This window comes from Salvia splendens, chromosome 5 (assembly GCF_004379255.2).
Source record: "Salvia splendens isolate huo1 chromosome 5, SspV2, whole genome shotgun sequence".
Taxonomy (NCBI): domain Eukaryota; kingdom Viridiplantae; phylum Streptophyta; class Magnoliopsida; order Lamiales; family Lamiaceae; genus Salvia; species Salvia splendens.
In genome coordinates, this window is record NC_056036.1 from 41,783,884 (window position 1) to 41,809,023 (window position 25,140).

The following is a 25,140-nucleotide window of genomic DNA, read 5'->3' on the forward strand; positions in this document are numbered from 1 at the left end:
TTTTTTAATTCAGAAATCACAATAGGAATCGATAATGGAAAACATGTTACATTAAATTCATACAACTAGCTAGGGATCTAATTGAATCTTATAACTACGTGAGAGACCAAATAATTTGAACTTTTGTTAATGAAATTGCTTTACTATCTCATCTAAAGTAATGAAATTGCTTTAAGAAAATCCAAAAAATTGCATGAGTGCTTCTGACTTTATCGAGTGTCCCTCCACTGGCTCAGGATTTGTAGGAAATTGAATTTTTGCTTTTATTATTGTTTATGGTTTTTATTTTTGTAATAAATTCTTATTGAGGGTCTTGTACTCATGTTCACTATCATTGTTAATTTGAGTCTTTTCTTTTATATTAAAAAAATAAAAAATGTATAACACATACAGTCTTTATATAAAGTAGAGATCAATTACATTCTTTTAGGGAGGCAGATATGTCATTTATATATGTTGCATTAAATAAAGTATCAATGTTAAAAGTGATAGTTGGAATTGAGTCAAAAGCGAAACCAAATAAATACCAAATCATAATAAGAGTGCAGAAGACTTATAAGATCATTATTAATTCGTTTTAGTTCATTATTGAAAAATTGAATTTCAAGATGAACTAAACAATTTAAAAATAAATTAGGTCGTTAAAATCTGAATTGAATTGCATGTTTCAATTTGATATAATTGTATTTTACAGAATATTTTGTTCACCCCTATTTTATTTAGTTATTGGATTACTTGATTGAATGAGGAAAAAATGGCCCGGTATCTTTTACAAATGAGCCCAAACCAGCCCAAAATTGGGAATCTTCTATATATTGTAAAGCCCAACTTAATAAAAAGAAATAATTTATAGTACATTTAAAAAAAAATTAATTTCGGGGATTTTGTATAATTAGTTTAGCATATAATTAGATTTTTACTAAAAAAATTAAATGAAAAATAGAGTCTAATTTTAAATAAGGGGATATCAAGTGGAATATTGTGAAAGGTTATTATGCACTTTCGTTGGTAGCCGATAAAAACAATGATAATATTACCTAATTTTGTGGGACTTTAAAAACTCATTTACAAATTAGTTGGCAATGCCCAATGCGTTGATTCAATACATATATATAAAATTAAAAAAAGCATAGTACAATCCAACCATACCTTAAAAATTGTTAAAAAAAAACTATTGATTACCAATGGGATTCTTTCTTCTTAACAAATTATCTTTGAACATTTTTAAAAAGTACCTTTGGTTTAGCTTCACGTGGCTACCTTACTCTTGAATTATTTTAATTATTAAAATAATTATTTTGTAATAAATAATTAAATTTCGAAATAATATATTGCGAAATTTGGAAACAAAGTGTTGAGGGAAAACCAATTTTGGTAATAGTATTACTTAATAAATTAACTCTTAATATTTAAAAAGTTTCAACAATTATTTAAGTAGCGGATATTTCGAAGAAGAAAACTCTACTATCTAATTAAGAGAAACGTCTTAATAACTAAGTTGGATTTCTATCATCTAGATATTGAATTGAGTTAGCATGATACAAATGAAACAACAACACTATCCCTTCCATCTCTTGTGATGAAGCAATCCTTCACTATTTGGTTTGACAACACAATATCCAGCTCTGGAGCAAGACCCCACCACCCCTCTCCGCCGCCACCGGCGCTCGGCCTCCGCCTCCTTCTGCTGCCTCATGATAGCGCTCAGCCTCTCCCTCCTATAGTTCGTATTCAAGGGGACCGGCATGGCGTCCAGCCCCATGAGCCTCCCCACCACCCCGGGTTTGCACCAGATAACGCTCTCCCCTCCCACCACCGCTGGCAGCCGCCTCCGCCTCTTCTCCGCCTCCATCTCCCCCGTGAAGGATGACCGGTACATGGCGTCCTTCCCGTCCAGAGAGAATCGGGGATACTGATCCAGCGCCTTCCTCGCGCTTCTAAGAATGTCGCAGCTGCTCACACACGACATCCTGTGCGCTTCTACCTTGCTCCTCCTGCTCATCTTCTCCTCCATCTCCAACTGCAGGATCATCTCCTCCAAAGTTGGCTGCCTTTCTCTCCCTCTCCCCCTTTCTCTCTCTCTTTCTCCCTCGGCCAAGCAAGCCGATCGGGCATCAAGAACAGAGGCGGAGCTCTCTCCATTGCACAAGTTTATCAACCCTTTCTTCATCTTCACTCCTATAAAGTTGTTGACAAGATACAATGGCATCTCCTTCATCCTCTCCTCTACCTGAAGATGAATGATGGATCAGAAATAGATCATCAAATGCCTTTAAAAGCAGTCACATGGAGAGAGAGAGAGAGAGAGGGGTCACAAGTTTCCCAAGTCCCACCTCTGGGAAAAGGAAAGCTTCTCAAGATACTTATGGGGACCTCATTTATAGTAGTTTGTTGAATGCCTTAATGACTAAGTTTTGAAGTTTCAAACAGACTTCATGTCAAATTAAATACACCATCAAGCATATTCAATCCTTACCTCCAAACCCATGCCGACGCCGTTCGACTAAATGCAGAAATAGGCTTCCTGTATCTGCATTAATTAAGCTGGGAAAAATTCACCATTACAGGAGAAAGCTTCAACCATAACAAATAAATGGAGAGAGAGATACAATTTCAAGCTACAATACATATGCTGTGATTGTTGGAAACTACAGCATGTCTAATGAAATTGGAACTAAGTTGGCTCCAAAACAAGAATCATCATATTCATACTCATGCCCATAACTGGGACTGACACTAGCTCTATTATCGCAACCTAATCCGACACGATAAAATTATGAAAACAGCAAAAAAAAAAGAAACAACTTGTTTGGAAGAGCGGCACGATGGCTAGGTGATTATACATATATTCTTAAGCAGCACCTACGTACATACATACATACATACAAAATTAGATGTCAACTATGAACACTACTCATCCAGCTGGTGCTTCTTGAGCTTTGACGAATCGGCCCTTCACTCGCTTCCTAGTATCAGCTCTTGCTTTTCTTGATTCATATCTTATATGCTTGTCGTATCTGCACACGAATGTCGTAATATATCAGAATGAAATTCCTAGGATTTGAATATTTTCTTTGTGGTGAAAAGAATGAGAGGAAGTAGCTATACCTCCTTGTTTTCTTCTTTTCCTGGTATCGTTGCATAGCATTGCCTCTATTCTTTGCCATAAGCTCGATGTCACTCTTTGACATAGCAGCCGCACTTTCATTTGTCATTAGAATAGACTGACTCATGAACTGAATATCCATGGAACCGGATTCGGGCCTTGATGCAGGTACATTATTGCTCTCTGATGTAGCAGGCCCCTGACTTGGTGTCCGGTTATCGGTGGCACTCTGGATTTGACAACAACACAGAACTTTAAATTTTTAAAAACTTAAGCAGAAAGAATATAGGAATGTAAGATGATTTTATTTCTGCTAATTCCACCACTTTTCCAGGATCCCATCACAATGTTAGCAAATAAAAAGGACGATGGAGCAGAATTAAGAGTTTATTGATACTTTTGGGTATGTGTTATATTGATGTCATTTCGTAACAGACCAGGATGCATAGTTAGCATCAGTCTGTCACAGGAAAACAGGAAAAATGGCATGTATTAACATTTTTCGGCCACTAGCAAGCGTATCAAAGAACACGATTCGAAGAAACTAGGATTTGGCAGTCACATCCAGATTTTGCATAGTTCTTATCTTCACTCTTTGCTTATGTCAAAATATAAAACTCATAACCAGATGACCTTACAATGACAAGGATAAACAAATTGAATTAGAAAAACAGACCATGATCTATTTCGTAAGTACTACAATATTGATAAAATCAGAATATCCAAACTCAAACCCATATTTCCTAGTCTAAGATGATAATTGTCAAAAGGCACGACCATTCAGAAATCTGGGCTAAAATAAATGGACAGGACGGGCAGCATTGCATTGTCTACTTATTAGCATCAAATGATTAGGAGCAATGGACATCAACAATAGATGATGAAAGATTGATCGAGTAAAAATGCTTACGTTAAAGGGGATTATATTATCTTCCTGGGCAATAGAACAGTTCACTCCAGAGACGTCCACCCCTCTTCTCTTGGCCAGGGATGATTCTTTCAGTAGCTCCCCATAACTTTTCATAGTGTACATGTTGTTCCCGCCAAATTCTAGCTCAACAGGGCTAGACTCCTCATGGCCCCTCAATTGTCCCAGATTGAAGTCCCATATCTGGAGAAGCAAGCACAGCAAATATTTCAATGCGCCAGAGATAATACATAATTAGATACATCCATGTGCAGCAAAGGAACAACAAGATAGTTAGTTTCACTTTGAAAATCAGCATTCTGAACAACACCCACCCTCACCCTCTCCCTCTCCAATTAGCATTGTTGAAATTTAATAGATTTCCTGCAAAAACTAGATCTAATTGGCATAATATGCAACTTAGCAGAGCATCAAATACCATCACAATCTGAAAATTTTTCATCAGATTCCAATTTAATTGGAGAAGGTAAAGAAGAATAAGCATACAATAAACTCGTCACTGATAAACAAACGCAGGTAAAAGCAGATCTGGAAAATACCTGCGCGCTGTGATCACATGCGGTGGTGGTGTTCCACAACATGTTGCGTTCCTCCTTCTGATTGGCCGGCGTCTGCATCATTAGCAACGACGTAAACCCTCCGCCCTGCGCCAATTCCTGCTGCTTTTCGTCTTGCGCTTGCGGTTGCTGTTGCTGTTGCGGTTGCTCTTCAAATTGTCCGCAAAAACTCTCCTGCCGCCACGCGCCGCCGCTCGGCGTCCCCGGCCCTACATCCTCCCCATCTCCACCGCCGCCGCCGCCGTCCGCTAAAAGTTCAATCAGCTGCTTGAGAATCACCTGCTTCTGCTTCCCGCAGCTCGGATTCCTCTTCTTCTTCACCAATTCGCCGCCGCAGTCGGAATAAATCACCGAGCTAGCGTTCGGCACCATGAGCTCATCCAGCAGCCCTCCCCACTCGTACTCCGCCGGCTTCTTCTCCTCAATCTCCAGCCCCCAGGCCGCGGCCAGCTCGAACGCCGACGGAACTCCCGAGAAGCTGTCGACGGGGCACCGATCGTGCGCCGCGGCCACGAGGCGGCTGCCGTGCGCGTCCCAGTCGCAGTCCTGGCAGAGCACGAGCCCGTCGGTGGAGCAGCTGAACGACGCCGGCTCCGCGGCGCAGTTGTCGCAGATCTGGGAGCGGAGATGCTTCTTCGAGAGCGCGTTCGCGCAGTGCACGTGGTGGTCGCACGACAGGCAGAGCTTCGCGCTGTCCGCGCGGCAGTAGAGCACCGCCTGCCGCTCGCCGCAGAAATCGCACGAAACCATCGCCAATTCTCGAGAAAAAAAAACAAAATCGCAAATTTTGATTAATCGATTAGAGTGGATTTTGCAGTAATAGATCTGTGCCAAAACCTCGAAACAAGGAAGCAAAATGAAGGAACATAGATGAAATCGGTTGATTCGCAAAAGTAGCTTGATTTGCTTTGGAAATTGAGAGTGAATAGAGAGTGAATTGAGAGTGTTGGTGGAAGAAATTTGCAGCTAGAAGAGGAGGAAGATGAAGGAGAAGGAGCTGTTATTTATATGTATAATTAATACCATAATTAATTATTCAGTCTACAAGTGGACTTGACGAATATAATAATAACTATAATAAAAATAATAATGGAGTAAGAGTATTTATATTTAAACCAGATCAATTAAATTTAATTAACATTGGTACCAACTTGATTAATAATTAAAATTTAAATACTCTAAAAAAAATTTAATTGCTACTCCTATAATTAACGGTAATTTTGTATTACGATCTAAATTTTCCTGGTGTATGAAGTGGGGACCACTTGTAAAATATCTTTACCTTTTTGCTGAGCTGGCATGGGCATCTTTTTTCTTTTTCCTTTTTCTTTACCGACAGTATTCTGCTTTTCCGTCCACTAGGGAATAAAATGTACATCGCCACGTGTCCTTAGCTCACTAATCCCTCCGTTCCCCAATAGGTATTCTCTCCGTAATGTCACAAATGATCAACTTCGAAATTTAAAAAAATAATACTCTATCCATTTCATTACACTTTGAGACATTTCTTTTAGACACATATTTTTTATAATGAAAAAAAATAAAGAGAAAAGATAAGAGAATGATAAAATAAGAGAGAAATAAAGTTTTGCTTTTAGCTATGAAAGAAATATCTCACTTATTATGAAACGGCCTAAAAAGGAATATGTCTCACTTCAAACAGGACTAGACAGAAGGAGCATTTCATTTGGAATCTATAAATATGAGTATAAACAATTAGTTAAATTGCAATAAAATTGATAAATGCACTCAAAAAATAAAATAAAATGATTTTTGGCATTCTAAAGAATTCGGTTCCGGGTGTTGCGTTCATTGAACCAAGATATACATACACTATAGATCTTAAAAATTGAAAAATTAATATTGCATTTTCTTATGATAAAAATTAATTTATATTTGAACATTATATGCATGTGTGAATGTATGATGAAAAACAAAATTAAAATAATGATAAACATTTTAATTGCATTGCATAGTGCATACTAATCACCTCCAAATAAAACTTGATTGTGTACTTGTAAAAGCAAAGACATTATAGTGGTAATGAGAATTTCATTGTTGTCGTTTTCATGAAAAAAGAAACCATGATTAACATTTAATTCAACTTGTACTAATTTCATATAATTAATACTGTAGTATCAATTGTATAAAATTGATATTATTTCTCTTTTTTGCACTTAAAATGTTACTACTAGTATTTAATAGAGGAGAAGACAGTGACCGGACCAATGAGAGTAGATAAATCTTATTGAAGAATTAACTAGCTTTAAATCGACCTCGAGTTAGCTAACAAAAATAACAATACATATATAGGGAGATCGAAGACAATAGAAAATTAGGGAATTTCATGATTCAGATAGCTACGAAGAAGACAAATGCTTCAACGGCTTATACAATAATAGACGATACCAAGGAGTCGACGACAATCTTCTTTAGCCGAAAAGAAAACCTGAAGCCATTTTATGGAATCATCGCTGCGACAAATGTGTCAAAATTTCACAACCTAAGTCGAATTGATGTAACGCAATTACAATTTATCTTAAGTTCCGGCAACCTAACTTAAAATCATAGACCACTATTGTGGAATGGTGTAATGTTAATTTAATAAGCATGTCCATAAAGTTCACTCTTGTCCATATTTCCCAAGAACAAAATAATATTGCATAATAATATTTCCTCCACACTAATTAGCAATTATACACTCTATATTGATTAAAGCTTCAAATAAATAAATTACATAAGTGTCCTTGAACATTATGTATGTATGAAATGTAAGTATTTTGGAGTGCAAGAATCAAGATCCAACTAAAAACAGATAAAGGACATTTTTAGTTAGTTAAATAGTAAGACAATTTATGTTTTCAAACTACACCACCGCGTCAAAAAAGCTTTATTAGTATTTTATTTATCTCAACTAAAATTAAAGAATATAAATAGAAACGTCACATAAACACAAAATATTAAGATTTAACTCATGGAAAATGTGTTCTAAGCTTAATAACATTTTTCTTTGAGTCATAAATTTTGGATATTTTCAAAAAAATCAATACAAATAATTACGTCTTCAATTTTGTGTCTTTATATGATGGTTTTGTTGGATCGAAAATGAAAGATTGCAAAAGAAATCGACTTTTCAATATATATGCCATTAGTCGGGAGTATTAATTTTTCTAACAAATAATTGTTGTGGATAAGTATAAGACATTATCTTCTCTAATTGATGTAATCTTTATAGGGGTCCATATATATATGCCTCTTCCAATAATTTCATCAAGCACATATTTTTTTGTTCGTGAACTCTTGTAATAAAATGTTTTTTTGCATGTGTTAGTAATTTCTCATAATACTTAATTTTTAGAAAAGAGTAATATATAAACTACTCTTGGTCAAAATACTATAATTATTAGATTTAATAGGAAGATGGAGGTTTTGAATTATTCTTTCAAGGAAAATGATGTGGTCAATGATAAAAGGATAATAACAATGTCGTTGCCAACATTAAAAGGTGAAGCTCAAAATTGTGATAAGAAGAATTGATCCCAACTTTGCATAATTAAAGTTTGAAATGCATAGCATATAACATAATGGCAGCCTAAATTTGAATATAGCGATGTTTCGTGTGGTGAAATTCAATGAATTATTTATTTTATTTTATTCTTTTCTAATCATCTAAAAAAATTATAATTGGATTTATTTTATTATTCTTTTCTAAAAAATGTAATTGGATTTTAAGTATTTGATTTGACATGCGTGAATATGTCAAACCAAATGAAGCGGCCATTTCAACTAATTGATTCAAAATATAATAATTTAATAGTTTTTGTACATACAATCCTATCTTTAATCCAATGTGATATGTTCCTGCATTAGTTCAAATCAAACTAATATCCCATTCGTCAGTTCAACAGTGTCTCATTTATTATTATTTTTATTTTATTTAATAAATGAATCTCACGTTCTATTAACACATTTTATTATAAAAGTAATGCTCTCTTTGTTCCACTAAAAATATTTGTCTTGTCCTCGGTTTGTTAGAAAGATTTTTTAATTTTGCTTGTTTGGTGGTTTGTTGCTTGTGGTGTGAGATTTGAGTGTTGTTGTTTGCCTATTTTTGCTTTTTGGTTTAGCATTCAAACTTGGTTTTCTCATTGGTTTTGACTGGTTTATACTTTTGTTGGGGTGTTGTTGTTGAACTCATGCTCACCATCCTTGGTTTGAGTCTTTTATTTATAAAAAAAAGAAGCAAATAACGAGCCAACTACAACACGATCAATAAATTCAGCTTCAGCATATCCGAAACACCCTGTACGTACTTCATTCCAAAGCCACATGGAAAAATAAAGGCTAACATAACATACCAAAACACAATATATCTCCCGTGTCAATAGATTCTACCTTTTAAATATCTTCAGAGTTCATACAACATAGATATCCAAAACTTTTTATCAAACTTGCAAAATAGGTTTCCAAAACTTCTCCTCATCATTGTAAAAAAACTATGGTTGTAACAAGTTCTACAAGTTGAATGATCACTTCTCCCCATCATGATAAATACTAGAGTTGTAACAAGTTCTAAAAGTTGAATAATCAGTTTTTTTTTAAAAAAAAGAATGTTCTGTTTAGAATAAAATTGAAGATTTATGAAGTGGTGTAAAAATTATAGTTGTAACAAGTGGCTATTGACAGCGATATAAGATAGAGGGACAGATATTTTTCCAGATAGTGGAAAAGGTAGAACTGAAAAGGCAGTGATAATATATTATTATGGGTCAAAGTGAATAAAATTAAATTATTGACAAAAAGCAGTCATCGAGAAAATATGGGACCATTATTTTTATTTTGGGTAAGATTCATTTCATTAACCAACACTCAACTCTGACAATGCCACGCACTTTACTTTAAACAGAAACTACTTAATTTTAATTTAATTATGCTAATCATATAGACAAAATATAATCATAGAAAAATTAAGGGAAAAACTCTCTTGCCCTAAACCCCTAATATAGTCTCATTTATCATGTGCATGTAATAATTCTGATAGAAATCCATGGGTTCCATCCTAAAATCAATTGGTGATAGGAGGAGGGGCCCATGAGACTTATATACTAGTTTCAGTTTTCTCTTGACACCGATGTGAGACAGTTATATGTTATATTCTTAGATTCAATTGCCAACACCCTCCCTCAAACCCTTCAAGGTGAACCTTGGAGGGGTTGGACTTTTCTCTAATCGATTGGACAATCGACCCAATTTTTTTTTCGATCGGTTGGACCACTTGGCCCAAATTTTTAAGTCCAGATATACTGCTGGGTCAGTTAAATTTGACCCACAGTCGGCAACCCGCTCTGATACCATGATAGAAATCCATGGGTTCCATCTTAAAACCAATTGGTGATAGGAGGAGGGGCCCATGAGACTTATATACTAGTTTAAGTTTTATCTTGACACCGATGTGAGACAGTTATATGTTATATTTTTAGTTTCAATTGCCAACAAATTCAAAGCCATATCTATTGGTTAGAGGAGAAATTTTTTCGCCTTTATCAAAAAAAATTGACCATCGTCCAACTTTAAAAACTAGTTGTGAAATCATAAATTTCTAATATATAAAATTTTTCTCTTGACAAAATATATTGAATCTTCGTTTATAATATGCTGATGATTTGATAAACACATGTTTCAAATTGATTAGTTGTTGAATTATTTTTTAATGTGTTTGAGAAGAATGATCAAATTCACGAGCAATATGTCTTTGTAGAATAGAAATTGAACAAAAGTTCATTACTTTTCAAGCCTATTGCGTATAAGATATGTATTTACAAAAAGAATATTTTTATGATATGCTATTGTATAAAGACAAGCAGTATTTAAAATTTAAATAAAATCACGTGCAATAATGTATCGGTAACAGCTGCCTTAATTTTTATTTTGGACATTTTCTAAGACAAATTTTTGCGGCTCCCTAGGTATGCTTACGTCACGCGTGACATTTTCATCATGTCCATTTTGGTCATTTCGTATTTACTTAATTAAAATAATCATGATCTATTATAATATTGGTATTAGTAATACTCTTTGTTTAGCTATACATCTCAAGATTTATCCTTTTTTTCTTTATTATTTATTAATTTCTCATACTATTTTTTTCACTCTTACTTTTACTTTACTGCTATGAAATGGAAGCAGTAATATTTAAGTTTTTATATACTATTGATATGACATGGCTTATATATTTGTTCGATGAGTCTATCGTGATTTATAAATGTCAAAAAACTCTATTAAGATCTAATTTTGGAGATATTGTTAACCACATGATGATTAACGGTGTGTGTTCCAATCAATAACTTCTGGTTTCTTGGTATGACATTCAATATTAATTTTATTTTTGAGCTAATTTTCAAAAATAAATATAAATTAATTATATTTCAATTGATTTGAAATTTATACATTTATATATGACCAATCAAGCTATATTCAATCAATTTGTGTTATAGGTAAACATCTTAGAATATTTCAGTATGGAGTAAAAATATTGCTTAAATATTTTTCATAATGATAAAAATAACTAATTATAAAACAAATTAACTTTATTTTTTCATAATTTATTATTACTAATTTTTTATTACAATCTTCAACCTGGAATAACCAGTTATTCAATATTTTCATATTAATCAAATAAAAACATTTTGGTATTTATTATAGTAGTATTAAATAACAATTTCTAAAAAAATGTGGTAATGGATTAGTCACCATGAATATTTATATGGACACTAAATAGCACTACACACACTATTATAATGGGCCAAGCCAGCATAGAAATGGCAGGCAGCCCATGTATATTCCCAGTTTTAATAATAAACGGTTGGTGTTATAAATTAGTTCAACAACTTTATAATTTGATTAGATGAATAAATCATCTTCCACAACTTGTATATGTATAGAATTATGTTAAGAAATGTTATCCTTTTCTTAAAAAATAATTAAGACAAAACCTTAGTCCTTGGATATGAGTTTTGGATAGACGAGACCATGATATGTGTCAGCACAAATTTAATTAAATTTAATAACAAGGCTTAATTAATTCGGTCATTTAATATGTGACAACTGATATAGGAGGGAGGATAAATATCTCATAATTTTGAATTTCATATAGTTCTCTTAATTTTTTGACTAATTATAATCAAATTAAATAAAATTTTATGAAGATTTTGACAAAATCCTAATATAGCATATGTTAACTGAATATAATTACATGAATATGGCGTACTTTGTATAATACTTCAACATAATAATCATCCATTGCTGTATTTAAGTATATACTAGTATAATAATTTATCAATGTGTTGAAATATGATTCGTTATTGTAGTGAAGTACTATAATTCATTAATATGCTAAAGTGTGATTCATTGGTGTATGAAAGTATAGTTGATTGTTGATGATATATTGTTCGTTGTTGCACTAAAGTATGTTTCGAATTGTTGGTGGGCACGATTCATTTACAATGATGATAATAATAATAATTTCATTTATCTCGATTTTTTCACTCATTTGCCCTAATTAAATAAGCTAATGAAATAGCTATCAATATTAAATAGGTTGATTTCGAGATTACTGAGGTTGGATTATAACATCAAAAGCCAAAAATGTAGTAAAAGTTATTCAATCGGCCTAGATATTGTGGAAATAGTACTACTATTTAAAGAAGTCTTAACGCTAAACAAGATTGATTGAGAATGCAGTAAAAGTTTTTAACCAACTACACGCCACTAACAATATGAACCCTACAATCTACTAACACTATTTTCATTACTTTTTCCCTATCTATTTCTTACTTTTTCCCAATCCCTCTTACTCTACTGATTGCATATTAAAATCCGTGCCATTTATAAGTTTGTCTATTTTTTTAGGACATATGAAGTACTCCTTCCTTCCTGCACTACTTGCACTTATTTCCTTTCCGGGCGTCCCAAGTTATTTGCACTCTTTCCATTTTTAGTAACAATTTATACCTACAGCCATAATTGTTGACTTTGTCTATCACTCATTCCTTAATCTCCGTGCCCAAAAGGAAAGGTGCGAATAGTGCGGGACGAATGAAGTATTATTTTTGAAATTATTATCTCATATGTAGAAATATCTCCGTCTTTATGTAGTAGAGATGTTTCTTTTCAGCACGTAATTTAATAAATTGTGTTAAAAGTGAGTTAAGTGAAGAAATAATAAAGTATGAAAGGAAAAAAGCAAAGAGGTGAAGAGAGGATAAAATAAAAGAGGAAAAATAGGTTACTTTTAGTCAAAGAAAGAAATGACTCCACTAAAGTTAGACAACCCAAAAAGGAGTACGACTCAGCTACATAGAGAGACAGATGAAGTAGGATTTTTAAGATTCTATATGCCTCCAAGCAGGGGTGGAAGGGAGGTTACAAACAAAATATGCATCAAAAGAAATTTGGGTAATAAGCAAGGGTTGAGAGATGATGGTTTATATACAAGACTCAACTCAACAAATTGTTACAAACATATACACTCTCACTAACACATGCATATAAATGTGTGGAAATTTCCAATTATTTGAAGATTGTAGACAGTATATAGAAATTGCATAGGGTTGAAAGCGATACAGGCCTCATCACGTCACGCGGGTAAGGCAAAGCTCCCTTGTATATAATGTGGAGGATCCATCACAGCACAGATATCAGACTTCTCAAAATCAGCAACCTAGCAAACGAGCAAAAGCAAAATTTTCTCAAGAATTGGCATACGGCAAACTCGTTGAATAGGTTAAGAAAAATAACGAATCAAACCTTCTCGTTGCAGCTGGGACAATAATGATATTTATGCCATAGACAATCCATTGAAGGGCATAGAAAGCATACTCCAAGCATAAAAGGCATCATGCAACCAACAACTGCAGCTAAACTTGGTTTAGACCTGCATTACAACCAAATCAAGGTAAGCAAAATGAAAAAAAAAGAAGCCATCTGGTAAAAGAAATTCACCAAGCTAAAGAGTTCATTTTTTCTATTCATATAACATTGTGTGAATTCCTGTAGGAATTAGGAAAGCCCTTATCATCAGAGCAAATATATTATTGACTCGAAATTTTGAACTCAATATTTAGAGTATATAACCCCTGCCGAGACAATTTTTTTGCGTCCACCATTGAATATACCGAATTTTACTTTCACTATTTGAGCACATACAGCCCGTGCTCGTTCATTGCCTATAAGTTTAACAAGGAATTAAATAATAAGAAACTTGATTGTTTGGACAAAAGCTTAAGCTTTGATCGAACGACTCTTCAATACAGAATTTCCATTCCTGATCCGGTCCATGGGGGAAAACCAAACCACATACAATGTATATCAATGTTCAACTGAGAGTGATCGATTCGTTGCTCACCACAGTTTTGCCAAGCTCTAAACTAATCAGAAGATTTCATTCCAATCTGGAAACATTACTATCATATCTTACTTGGACTCTATCATCTTCATACTGCTTTTCCTAGTTAATTGTCTATAAATTCATCAAGGAGGGAATTAAATGGTGTGGGAAACTGGTGTGTTTGTACAAAAGCTTAAGCTATGATCCAACAACTAGATTCTTCAATTCAGAATTCCCATACCGCATCCAATCCGTGGGGGGAACCAAACGACACACGGAGTATATTCATGTTCAGCTGAGAATTGAGATCAATCCATCGATTTCTAGCCACAACAAGTGTGAATCTAAGAACAAGTGATCAACCACAGCTTCCCCAAACTCTAAACTAAATAGAAGATTCAACCCCAAACCATCAACCCTATGAATTAGGGCTATCATATTCGATCGATTTCTCGCAACAACAAGTGTAAATCTAAGATCAAGCGATCAACCACAGTTTCCCCAAATCTCTAACCTAATTAGAAGACTCCATCCCGATCCATAAACCCTAGAAATTAGGGCTATCCCAAATCTCTAACCTAATTAGCAGGTTCCATCCCAATCCATAAACCCTAGAAATTAGGGCTATCATACTTCCGCATAAAGGGGTGCGTAATCATAAATTGCAATAACTAAACAAACAATCACAGAATACACAAGTAATAGAAAGAGGACAACAGGTTCACTCACTTGACGGTGGTGACGCCGGAGCCGCCGCAGTAAGGGCAATTGAAGGGCGCAGGGGTATCGCGGTAGATAGTCTGCTGAAGGGGGATTCCTTTGGGGTCTCCAACGACGGCGTTTGGAGGGATGGCGCCAGCTTGATGTGGATTCTCTACGTAGAAACGCTGCGGCAATGGCGGCTGATAATTGTACGGGATCCCAATCGCGGGTTCTTCGCTCTTCGCCGCTTTTTCCATAGTTTATCGAATACTGCTTCAGAGGCGATGGAAAGTTGCTCGGATCGCCAAGAATTCAACTACTTGATCGTAATCGCGAAGTTTCGATGATTTTTGTAGGGAAATTAAGAGAGGAGAATAGTAAGAGAGGAGCTACGAAGTTTGAATATTGGATTAGCTTCTAGAAGCAAAAATGTTGACTACTTGCCTCTCGTACTTTAATTATTTTCCTTTTTTTATTTTATTAAATACTCCATTCGTCCCTTAAATTTTATCTCACTCTGACCGAGCACAGGTTTTAAGAAATTCAATAAAAAGTTAATTGAAAAAGTTAGTTGAATGTGAGTCATACTTTTATATACTCCATCCGTCCATGAAAAATAAGGCACTTTGTGAATGACACGGGTTTTAATGTAGAATTGATAAAGTAAGAGAGAAGGGAAAAAGTAAGAGAGAAGTAGTGTTAGTGGAATGTGAAATTCATATTATTAGCAAGAGAAAAGGGAAAAAGTGAGAGATAAGTAGTGTTAGTGGAATGTGGGGTCCATATAATTTAAATGTGTCCTATTTTTGTGGACAACTAAAAATGACAAATGTGTCATATTTTTCGTGGACGGATGAGTATTAATTTTATAATAAAATGTAAGTAGGGATGAGTTAGTAGAATATGTGGTCCACTACAAAAAATGGTGAAAAGTGAAATGAGACAAATTTTGTGGGACGAATAGAAATGAAAAATGGAATAAACTTTCAGGAACGGAAGGAGCATGGGTTAAAATTTGTTCTCAAGTGTATATTTTCATGGGACATGTAGAGAATAGTAGGGCAATTAAACAATTTAAAAGCCTTCTTATTTCCTAAAGAAAATGGAATGACTAAAAAATCAAATTGAAGGTATATCTTAAAAATGGGCCCAGAGTGAATGGAATTATTCTTCGCACTTCTCATGAAAACGAGGTCATTTATTTGGCCCAATAATAAGAGGCCCATTACGTCAGTATCAATGATCACATCAACTTTTGTTGATATCAAGGAAATAATATTGAAATGAAAAAAGAGAATATTAACAACTTTATACGATTTCATGAATCAAGTTTGACCTCTAGGTACTAGGTCTAACTCAACAAGGTTTTATTTTATTTAGTGGTGTTTGCCTAAATATAGTTTAAAAAGCCATGACAATTTTTAGATTCAATAGGTGATAGATACAAGACAGTGTTTTGGGAAACTCTTTTTATTAGAGATAAATGGCTTGTAGTCTAAATCAAACCAACGAAGAGGGTAAAGTGTTTTTTTTTATTTATTTTACATAATACTCCTATAAATGTAATTTTTCAGTCTCGGTCTCAAAAATATGTTGTTTATGTGTTTTTTAAAAAAAACACAATTTCTACAAATTGGTAAAGCAATCATCCGATGTACCTAAGGAGAAATTAGACTCTTATGGCGTATTGGGAGCGATCACTCCTTCCACCCCTAGTTTCACTGTTGAATTTTTTCATTACTGGGAAATAACAAACTCCGGGTAAAGTTCGTAATATTATTTGAAAATTTCAAAATTCGTGAAAAAAATCCAACTTTTTAAAAGTTCCATGATATTAGGGGTGAATATTCCTAAATAAAATGGAATTTACATACATATAAAATGGAATTTGAGGTTAATTGGGAGTAAAAAAAGGGAAAAAGTAGGAATAATTGAGGAGAATGGGAGAGAGATAGGTCTTAGATGTCAGAAAATTCAGTAAAAGAGTTGAGAAGAGATTCCACATGCGGAAAATTACGAATTATGGTAGTCGTCCTTTTCTGATTCTCTCACACATTCCACCATCTCGTGATTCACCCACTCCTCTACTCTACTTCTACCAACACCAACAAACATTCTTTTTTTATTTTATTTTTGTATTCCGTATTTATTTATTTGAGCAAGACTTTATAATTAAATAAAAATATTAAATAATTATCATTTAAATCACCAACTTTTCATTGACTCATCATAATCTTATAACTTTAGAAACTATAATATAAAACCAAAAAACTTTTCATTTTTTTCGATAGTACTGGTATAACATTACAATGATGTTGTTTTCAACAAAGTGATGTTTGTTTTGGACAAACCGATGTCATTTTATTTTAAGTATTGCTTAAAGTGATACCGATTTATCAAAATGATATGATTTGATTTTGAGTGATAATTGAGAAAATTAAAAACTACGTACTAATATAACTTTTATATCAATTTCAAAAGTTATGATTCACAAAAGGATTGTGATTTGAATAACAATTATATCAAAAAATATTTTTGAAGATTGCGAAACCTATTCAATGGTGGGAAGTTATGAAATTCACAAATAAAATGTGATTTGAATAATAATTATATCAAAAAAATATTTTTTTTTGAAGATTACAAAACCTATTCCAAGGGTGGGAAACGAAATACAAGTGAAATGAAGGGCGAATATGCAAAATATAAGTGTGCCTACGAGTAAATTATTAGGACAAAATTACTAACAATTAACTGATCTATAAAAACGCCCAGGCATTCTTTTCGGGTACTGTGTTTTCAATTTCACACCTGTAATTATTGCTTATTTTTTTATGATACCTTAAAAGATGGAAAACTGATTTCGAGACATTCTGTCACGTTACATGAATCATAAGCTCTACTAATAATCATAAGAAAAATCAATTAATCTTTTAGTATGAAAGTTCCTATGCATAACATGTTACTCAACAATTCCACTGTTTAAAATAAAAATTGAAGAGAGATAATTGCATCAATGACTAATCTTGGAATGTTTATCTTGTTGTCGCAAAAAATAAAAACGTAATTTTGTGGGGCAGGGTAGTCGCACATTGGATCAGCGCCAGCTAAAAAAATCCGAATTTGATAGTAGAATTTATCAACACCCGTGGGCCAACAGTGGGATTGGCGCATACAATGTGAGCCCACCCCATCTGACGGTGCATCGCACAATATATTTATAATAAAGAAATACCTAATTTTTGTGGGGAAAAAAGAGATAATGAGAAATATATATGTATAGAAAAGTAATACAGTTTCATTTAACAATAAAGAAGGTTTCCCTATCAAATAAAATTGAATATAGATCATCACGCTAATGATAAATCTAGGAAATGTTTATTGTGAAGTCGCACCGAATGGATATGTGATTGCGCAGGGCAAAGCTACCCCACACTGTGTCGACGCCAGCTCGAAAGCTCAAATTTAATAGAATTTTCCGATACTCATATGCCAACAGTATGATTGGCCGACCCATGTGAGCCCACCTCAATCTGTCAGTGCATCACACAATATCTTTTCGTAAAGATATAAAACCTATTTTATGTGGAGAATGAAAAGAAAGAGATAATGAGAAGTATAAAAAACTAAGAGAGTTTCAATTTACAATAAAGAAGGTTGTCATATAAAATAAAATTGAATAGAGATCATCACACCAATGGCTAATCTAGGAAACATTCACTATGGGGTCGCATCGAATGAAAATGTGATTGTGTGGGAAAAATTGTTGCACATTGTGTTGACACCAGCTCAAAAACTCGAATATAACAATTTTTTGCTACTCGCATGCCAGAAGTGAGATTGGCCACTCCCACTTGAATCCATTTTCATCTGTCACTATATCGCAAGCATCTTTCATAAAGAAATGGATAAAGATTATGAGAAAGTAAGTGTAAAAAAATAAGAATGTTTCAATTTACACTAAGGTTAGAGTCATATTTCATTATTTTATAAATAATAGTAGCATTAAAAAATAGCATAAAACCCTAGCATATCATATACTCCGTCCCCTAAAAAAGAAACTTTGGAAACAATACAAGTTTTAATGTAAAATTGGTAAAGTATGAGGGATGTAGAAAGAAAAAGTGATTGAATTATTGTTAGTGGAAAATGAAGTCCATTTTATAAGAAAAAAAAACTTGCCAAAATAAAAATAGGCTATTTTGATGGGACAAACTAAAATTATAAAAAAAAAAGACTATTTATATAGGATAGAAAGAGTAATAATATTGGAAAGCAAGAAACGTGCTATCATAATATGCTATCATAATTACAATATAATTCTTGATTGGAAACAATATCTATGAAATTCATTAGAAAACTAACAATTTCTTGAAATTAATGATTTTCACCTGCGTCATAAATACTAACCTTGGTGGCAAATGGGGGAACATTTACTATTTGAAAGAAGTTACTATTTCCAACTAAACTAAAGAAACAGATCTTACTATTTCATGAGTTGAGAATCTTTCAGACAGCATAGTAATTGGACATATACATAAAAAAAAATACTCCATCTTTTCGTGGTGTTCATGGAGTACATAAAAGAAACATATGTTACCATTTCATGAGTTGGAAAAGATAATATGAAAAAAAAGTAAGAAAATATCGTTGCTTGGAACATCACTAAAAAGATAAAAGTAAGAAAATATCGTTGCTTTGAACGTCACTAAAAGTAAGAAAATATCCGTCCTAATCTTTCTACTTCAATTATCGATAGACGAGCATCAACGAAAATTTTCGCCACAAATTAGAAGAAAAAGAATGGTGAAAATCAAAGAAGAAAAAGAGGAGAGTTAAACCTCCTAAAAAGTTTTGTACATTAAAAATTAAAATATAAAAACACATATAGTAAAAATAAACATAAATTTCAAACCAAAACCTCCATATATTAACAAAGAAAAATGCATTAACTTCCCAATAGATATGTATAACACTCCAATTAGAGCATCCGCAATGGGGCGGACGATAGGCCGCCCGATGCCTCGGGCGCTCCATCGTCCGCCCACTGTGGGTGCGCGGACGATGCCCGATGCATCGTCCGCGAAAGATACGCGGACGATAGGGCATCGTCCGCCCACATTGGGGTATTTATTTATATAAATACCCTCTACCCCACCTTCATTTATAACCTTTCCATTCACTTTTTCACACTTAAATTACACTATAAAATGGATTCCGGTGAATACCTAAGTCCGAATAGTCCGATGTTTGGGGGTGGTGCACGTTGGCCGGGTACAGACCCTGACGAATATCGGTTGTTCGACTCCAACACGAAGTACGATCCCGAATTCAGTACGGATTCGTACGGTCTGTCTGACATGGAGCCGTCTCCAACTCGCCCCGCCGCTCCTTCCCGTCGCCGCCCCCGCCAGAAAGAAGCGGAACCGGCACCGGGCGTACAAGGTGCCACCTCCGGAAACTAATGAAGAGTACGCCCCCGGGAGGACGAACTACCAACCGGATGAAACCCTCGTCGTGGCGAGGTGTTGGGTGGATATTTCGGAGGACCCGGTATTCGCGAACAACCAAAAGCAGGTTGCGTACTGGGAGCGCATCGCCGAGCGCTACAACGAGGCGAAGCTGCCGAGCGCGTACAAGCGCCACAGGGAGCAGCTCCGCAAGCACTGGGATCAGGTGAAAAAGCAAGTCAACCTATTCTCGGCGAAGTACGCGAAGTGCTCGAGGGAGCAGGGAAGCGGCGAGAGCTTAAGCGATGTGCGCGATAGAGCGCTGTTGTCGTACCAGTCAATGTACGACGACTTCAAGCATTTCAACATTCGGGCACTTTTGAAGGACAAACAGAAGTTCCAGGGCGGGATTCTGCCATCGGCTGCGCAAAGAGGACGAGGACCACCGAAGCCGGTGCTTACACAAGCAGCGAAAGCGGCGCATATCCGGTGGACCTCAACCAGACGATCTACGGGGAGGAGGAGAGTTCCGGCACACCGGTGTCTTCCCGACGTCCCATTGGCGTCAAGGCTGCGAAGGACAAGGGGAAGGCGAAGGCGACATCCTCCTCGCAAGCCGCAGCCACCCCCCATCGCCGATCCCGACCCCGACCCCGGCGGCACTTGCCTATGCGGAGCTGGCAGCGGCCGCCAACCGGAGGACGTTGTTGGACACGCACAATACCCTCATGCAATGTCAGGACTTGGCCAAAGCCGAATACCTTCAGGGGATGATCGATGAGCTGCGCCGCAAGTTGGGACTTTTATAGAGTGGTCAACTTTTTTTTCATTTCTAACTCGTGTAAAACTATTTTTTAATCAATGTGGGATTTGCCCTTTTTAATTAATCGTGGTATTTTTTAATTATTTTGCATTGACATATTTGAAAACATTTAAAATAATTAATAAAACAATAGTGAAACCTATAGGGCGGGCTTTAGGACGTCTTATAGGGCGCCCCACTGCAGGTGAAAGGGTAGGAGGATAAAATGCTGACGTGACGGTGCATAGAGTGGGCTTTAGGGCGCCCCTTAAGGCTCCCAGTGCTAATGCTCTTACATATCTATACTAATCTAAAGTGACAGTTTGCTGAAAAGTCAATATTATCCTTTTTGGCGGGAAAGTGTGCAGCTATTGTGGTTACCCTTTTTGTCATTTCTCAATATGGCAACTTTGGACATAAACAGCAAAATTGATTGGGCAAATATTGGTCCAATAGAGAGAAAGCTTCTCAAGAAAATTACAGATAATAAAACACTATTACATGTGCTTACTGTCAAAGGAGACAGGTGAGAAGAAGAAAAATAATAGGACGGAAGAAGAGAGAAGCCCGGCGGTGACAACTACATCTATGCAGACCCACCACCTCCATCTCCCTATCATGGCATTTCTAGCCTCTGCTTCGCCCATCTCCAGATTCATCCAAAGATCCAATCTTTAACAGCCGGAGAGTGATTGTATCATCGCCGGCGTGGAAGCAGCAGCGGTTGTGGCGTAAGAAAAGAGAGAGCGATGAGAGATGAAAGAGATAGAGAGAAGAGTCGGCGTCGCTTGCCAGCGACGCGGCTGTGCAGGCTGGGCAACGCGAGGGGTGAGGAAGGCGGGGCGGCGAGGGAGAGAGAGCCAGCGAGCGAGATAGATAGATGGATTTGGTTTATATGGAGGTCGAGAGGCACGACTACGGTATTGTGCCTTGCGGCGGCGGTGAGACTGATGTTTAGTGGGAAGCTGGTGTTCAGCTGTTCCGCCGATTAGAGGGAGGAAATGAGGGAATCGCCGGCCATGGCAGCTGGCGGGTGGGAGGAACGACGAGTGTGGGGAAGGGATATAGGAGGAACGATTAATTTAGGATTTGAGGAATATTGGTTTATGTATGCTATTTGGGCTATTGTTTGGACTTATAGAGAGGTGCCGACGCCGGAGAAGAGAGAGGCGTGAGGAAGAGAGGCGCCGCCGCTTCTCTATTCCTTTTTTAGGGATTTCAATTGGAAGGTGAATTTGGGGAAGAATTAAAATAAAGAATGTGAATGAGGGAGAGATACGATGGGTGAAGGGAGTATAATTTGGGGACGGCCTCATTTTATTTTAATTTGGGCTATCTATTAGGCTAAAGTAAAGTGGGCGGCAAATTTTTTTTAAAAATTGATAAGTGGGCCGAGGTGAGTAATTAAAAGAATGGGTTGACTTTTATTTAATTAAAATATTTAATATTTCATCCTCATAAAAATAAAGACATTTTTTATATTCGATTCAATTGAATGACCGAAAGTTTTAATTATTCTTGAGTTTAACTGAATATTAAAATAATACTACTATTTTCATACGAAGGTGTTGTATGTCATTGAAGTGTGATTGCTCTATATGTATTATATATTTTAAAGTGTTTTAGTTAATATTTATTTTAAATTTATAGTTAATTAATTAAAATATTTTTTGAATTATCTAATATGAGTATACTGCTATTGTACGTTTCTTATTCCAATTTCTACTCTTTGATCTTTACTCACACATATTTTCTTTATTTGTATATTTATTCTAATTAACTTATATTCTTTGATCCTTAGTTACACATATTCTTTTTGTCATTAATTTTATTGTTTTTACTCCACTTGAATCATAAATTAAAATTGTATATAAATAATACATTCATTAAGGAGTAGTACATTTTTTTAAATCTTGACATTGCTTTGAGTTCTTCTTTTCTATATTTTTATTATATTTTATATTCATTATTTAAAACTCTTATGTCCTGTGCATAGCACAAGGTTAATTAAACCCTATAAAACTAAACGAATGTGCCTTGGATATTGCTAATATTATTAACTACTTATATGTGTATATATATAGAATAGGATTAGGAGAGACAAAAAAATAGAAAATGGTGTTGTCCCTATTGGTGCCCTACCTGGTTTTGATTCTTTCCAAGATATCATATCTCACGCGCACTCTCTCAAACACTACTTCTCTTCCCATTTAAATATTTCTATTTTCTTTTCTCACAACACAAATTCCTCTCAATTCTTCTTCTCCCATTTTTCCCTTTCTTTTCTGCAATTTTCAGTTTTGATTTTGAGTTTGTTGAGGTTTAGGTGGGATTAATTTTGTTGAGAAAAAAAAGAAAAACAAGGAAAAATGACAAGTTCAATTCCAAACATGGCTACTATCACAGCCTCTCTTGAGAGATCTCTGCAGAACTGCTCCTTGAACCAGCAGCACACCACCTCCAGCAGCAGCAGCAGCAGCGGCGGCGGCGGAGGAGGCGCGGCGGCGGCGGTGGAGTTGAATTCCGAAGGCTCATCGCTTCCTTTCCATTGGGAGCAATGCCTTGATTTAAAGGTTAGGACTCAAAAAGGGACAAATTTTATTTTTTTTGGAGATCGCTTTCGCTATTTTATTTTTATTTTTTTGTTATTTGATTTCTACTACTACATTTAATGCTGGGAAACCTTAAAGGGATTTCTACATCTTTGTGTTTGTTTTGTTTCTTTTTATCCCAAAAATGTTTCCTCCTCTTTAATGGCTTCTTCTTGGTTGTGATTAGTACTTCATTTAATGCCCTTTAACAAAGATTCGATCTTGATAAATCCCTTTTCCTTTTTTTGTGATTTATTTTGTTTCTGGGTCTTCTTTCTTGTGAATACTAGTCGTACTTCATTAAAAAAGATTCAATCTTGATAAATCCCATTTCCTTTTTTGTTTCTTTTATGGCTCATCTTTGCTGTGAATAATACTACTCCTTTTAATGCCCTTTACAAAGATCCAACCTTGGTAAATCCCATTTCCTTTTTTTTGTGATTTATTCTGATTCTTTTGTCCCAAAAAAATGCTTCCTGGGTTCATCTTTATTGTGACTACTACTTCATATTATACCCATAAAAAAGATTCAATCTTGAAAAATGTTATTTCCTTTTTGTGATTTTTTTTGTTTCTTTTGTACCAAAAATGTTTCCTCTTCTTGACTGGCACTACTTTATTTAATGTACTCATTAAAAAAGATTCAATCTTGGTTAACTCCCATTTCCTTTTTGTGATTTACTTTGATTCTTTTGTCCCAAAAATGTTTCCTCTTCTTGAATGGCTCATCTTTATTGTTTACTACTACTACTACTACTACTTCATTGAGCACCCTTTACAAAAGATTCAATCTTGATAAATCCCATTTCCTTTTTTAGTGTGTTGTGAAAACTACCCATTAAAAAAGATTCAATCTTGATGAATCCCATTTCCCTTTTTTCATTTGCTCATTTACAGACTGGTGAACTATACTACATAAACTGGAGGACCGGCATGAGGGCCACGGAGGATCCCCGGACAGCAGCAGCAGCCGAGTACGTCGACGACTGCTCCTCGGAGGAGGAGGACAGCAGCTCGTACGACAGCGATGGGTCGTCGTTGGAATCGTCCCCATGCTCCTCAAGAGAGCAATGGAGTGATAAAAGTAATCAAGAAAATTGTTACTATGATGATGAAGAAAGGAATAACAACAACAGCAACATCAACAGCAACAATAGTAATAATGTGTTGGTGGTTGCTGGTTGCAAGAGCTGCCTAATGTACTACATGGTGCCCAAACAGCTTGAAATTTGCCCCAAATGTTGTGGTCAACTTCTCCACTTTGATCGATCTGAAAATGCCTCTTCTTGAATTCTCTCTTTCTCTCTCTCTCTCTATTTTCGATTTGGTGGAGTGTTTGGTGTTGGATGTTGATGTGGGGAGTGGAGTTTCTTGATATAAGACAAAAAGAATTCTCATTCTTGTTTCAAATTGTTCCATCTTTTTTTTTTTGCTTCTCTATTGCTATGTAATTTATTGTATTCATTGTTTTTGGTTTTGATTTCCTGCATTTATGAGTTTTTGATGATTCAGTCATTTTTTATATCTTTTTCATGCACTCAAAAGGGGGTATTTGTACTAAGATGGTTTGGTGTTGAAGATTTTTTTACGTACAAAAATGTGAGATCTTTGGCTTCTCCATA

At 35.3% G+C, this 25,140-nt stretch overlaps 3 protein-coding genes across 4 annotated transcripts; 1 reads left to right on the forward strand and 2 right to left on the reverse strand.

Moving 5' to 3' along the window:
- Window positions 1-1,469: 1,469 nt before the first annotated feature.
- Window positions 1,470-5,590, reverse strand: LOC121801902 (zinc finger protein CONSTANS-LIKE 14-like). 2 transcript variants are annotated; one of them, XR_006050697.1, is made up of 6 exons: window positions 4,574-5,590; window positions 4,017-4,217; window positions 3,109-3,335; window positions 2,887-3,017; window positions 2,477-2,544; window positions 1,470-2,230 (listed from the first exon to the last, which is right to left on the reverse strand). XR_006050697.1 is itself a non-coding variant. In XM_042201361.1 (4 exons), exons 1-4 carry the CDS (start codon window positions 5,339-5,341, stop codon window positions 2,915-2,917), a joined length of 1,299 nt encoding a protein of 432 aa, XP_042057295.1. In that variant the 5' UTR covers window positions 5,342-5,590; the 3' UTR covers window positions 2,562-2,914. The 2 variants fall into 2 exon arrangements, 1 of the variants encoding a protein (XP_042057295.1); XM_042201361.1 differs by lacking the exons at window positions 1,470-2,230; window positions 2,477-2,544 and having other exon boundaries at window positions 2,562-3,017.
- Window positions 5,591-13,012: 7,422 nt separating this feature from the next.
- Window positions 13,013-15,099, reverse strand: LOC121802369 (GSH-induced LITAF domain protein-like). The gene is made up of 3 exons (XM_042202036.1): window positions 14,706-15,099; window positions 13,397-13,523; window positions 13,013-13,310 (listed from the first exon to the last, which is right to left on the reverse strand). The coding sequence occupies exons 1-3, from the start codon at window positions 14,933-14,935 to the stop codon at window positions 13,227-13,229; spliced, it is 441 nt and encodes a 146-aa protein (XP_042057970.1). The 5' UTR covers window positions 14,936-15,099; the 3' UTR covers window positions 13,013-13,226.
- A 7,963-nt stretch (window positions 15,100-23,062) lies between these two features.
- LOC121802282 (NKAP family protein-like) lies at window positions 23,063-25,140 on the forward strand. Its single transcript, XM_042201915.1, has 2 exons — window positions 23,063-23,500; window positions 24,416-25,140. Exons 1-2 carry the CDS (start codon window positions 23,297-23,299, stop codon window positions 24,806-24,808), a joined length of 597 nt encoding a protein of 198 aa, XP_042057849.1. The 5' UTR covers window positions 23,063-23,296; the 3' UTR covers window positions 24,809-25,140.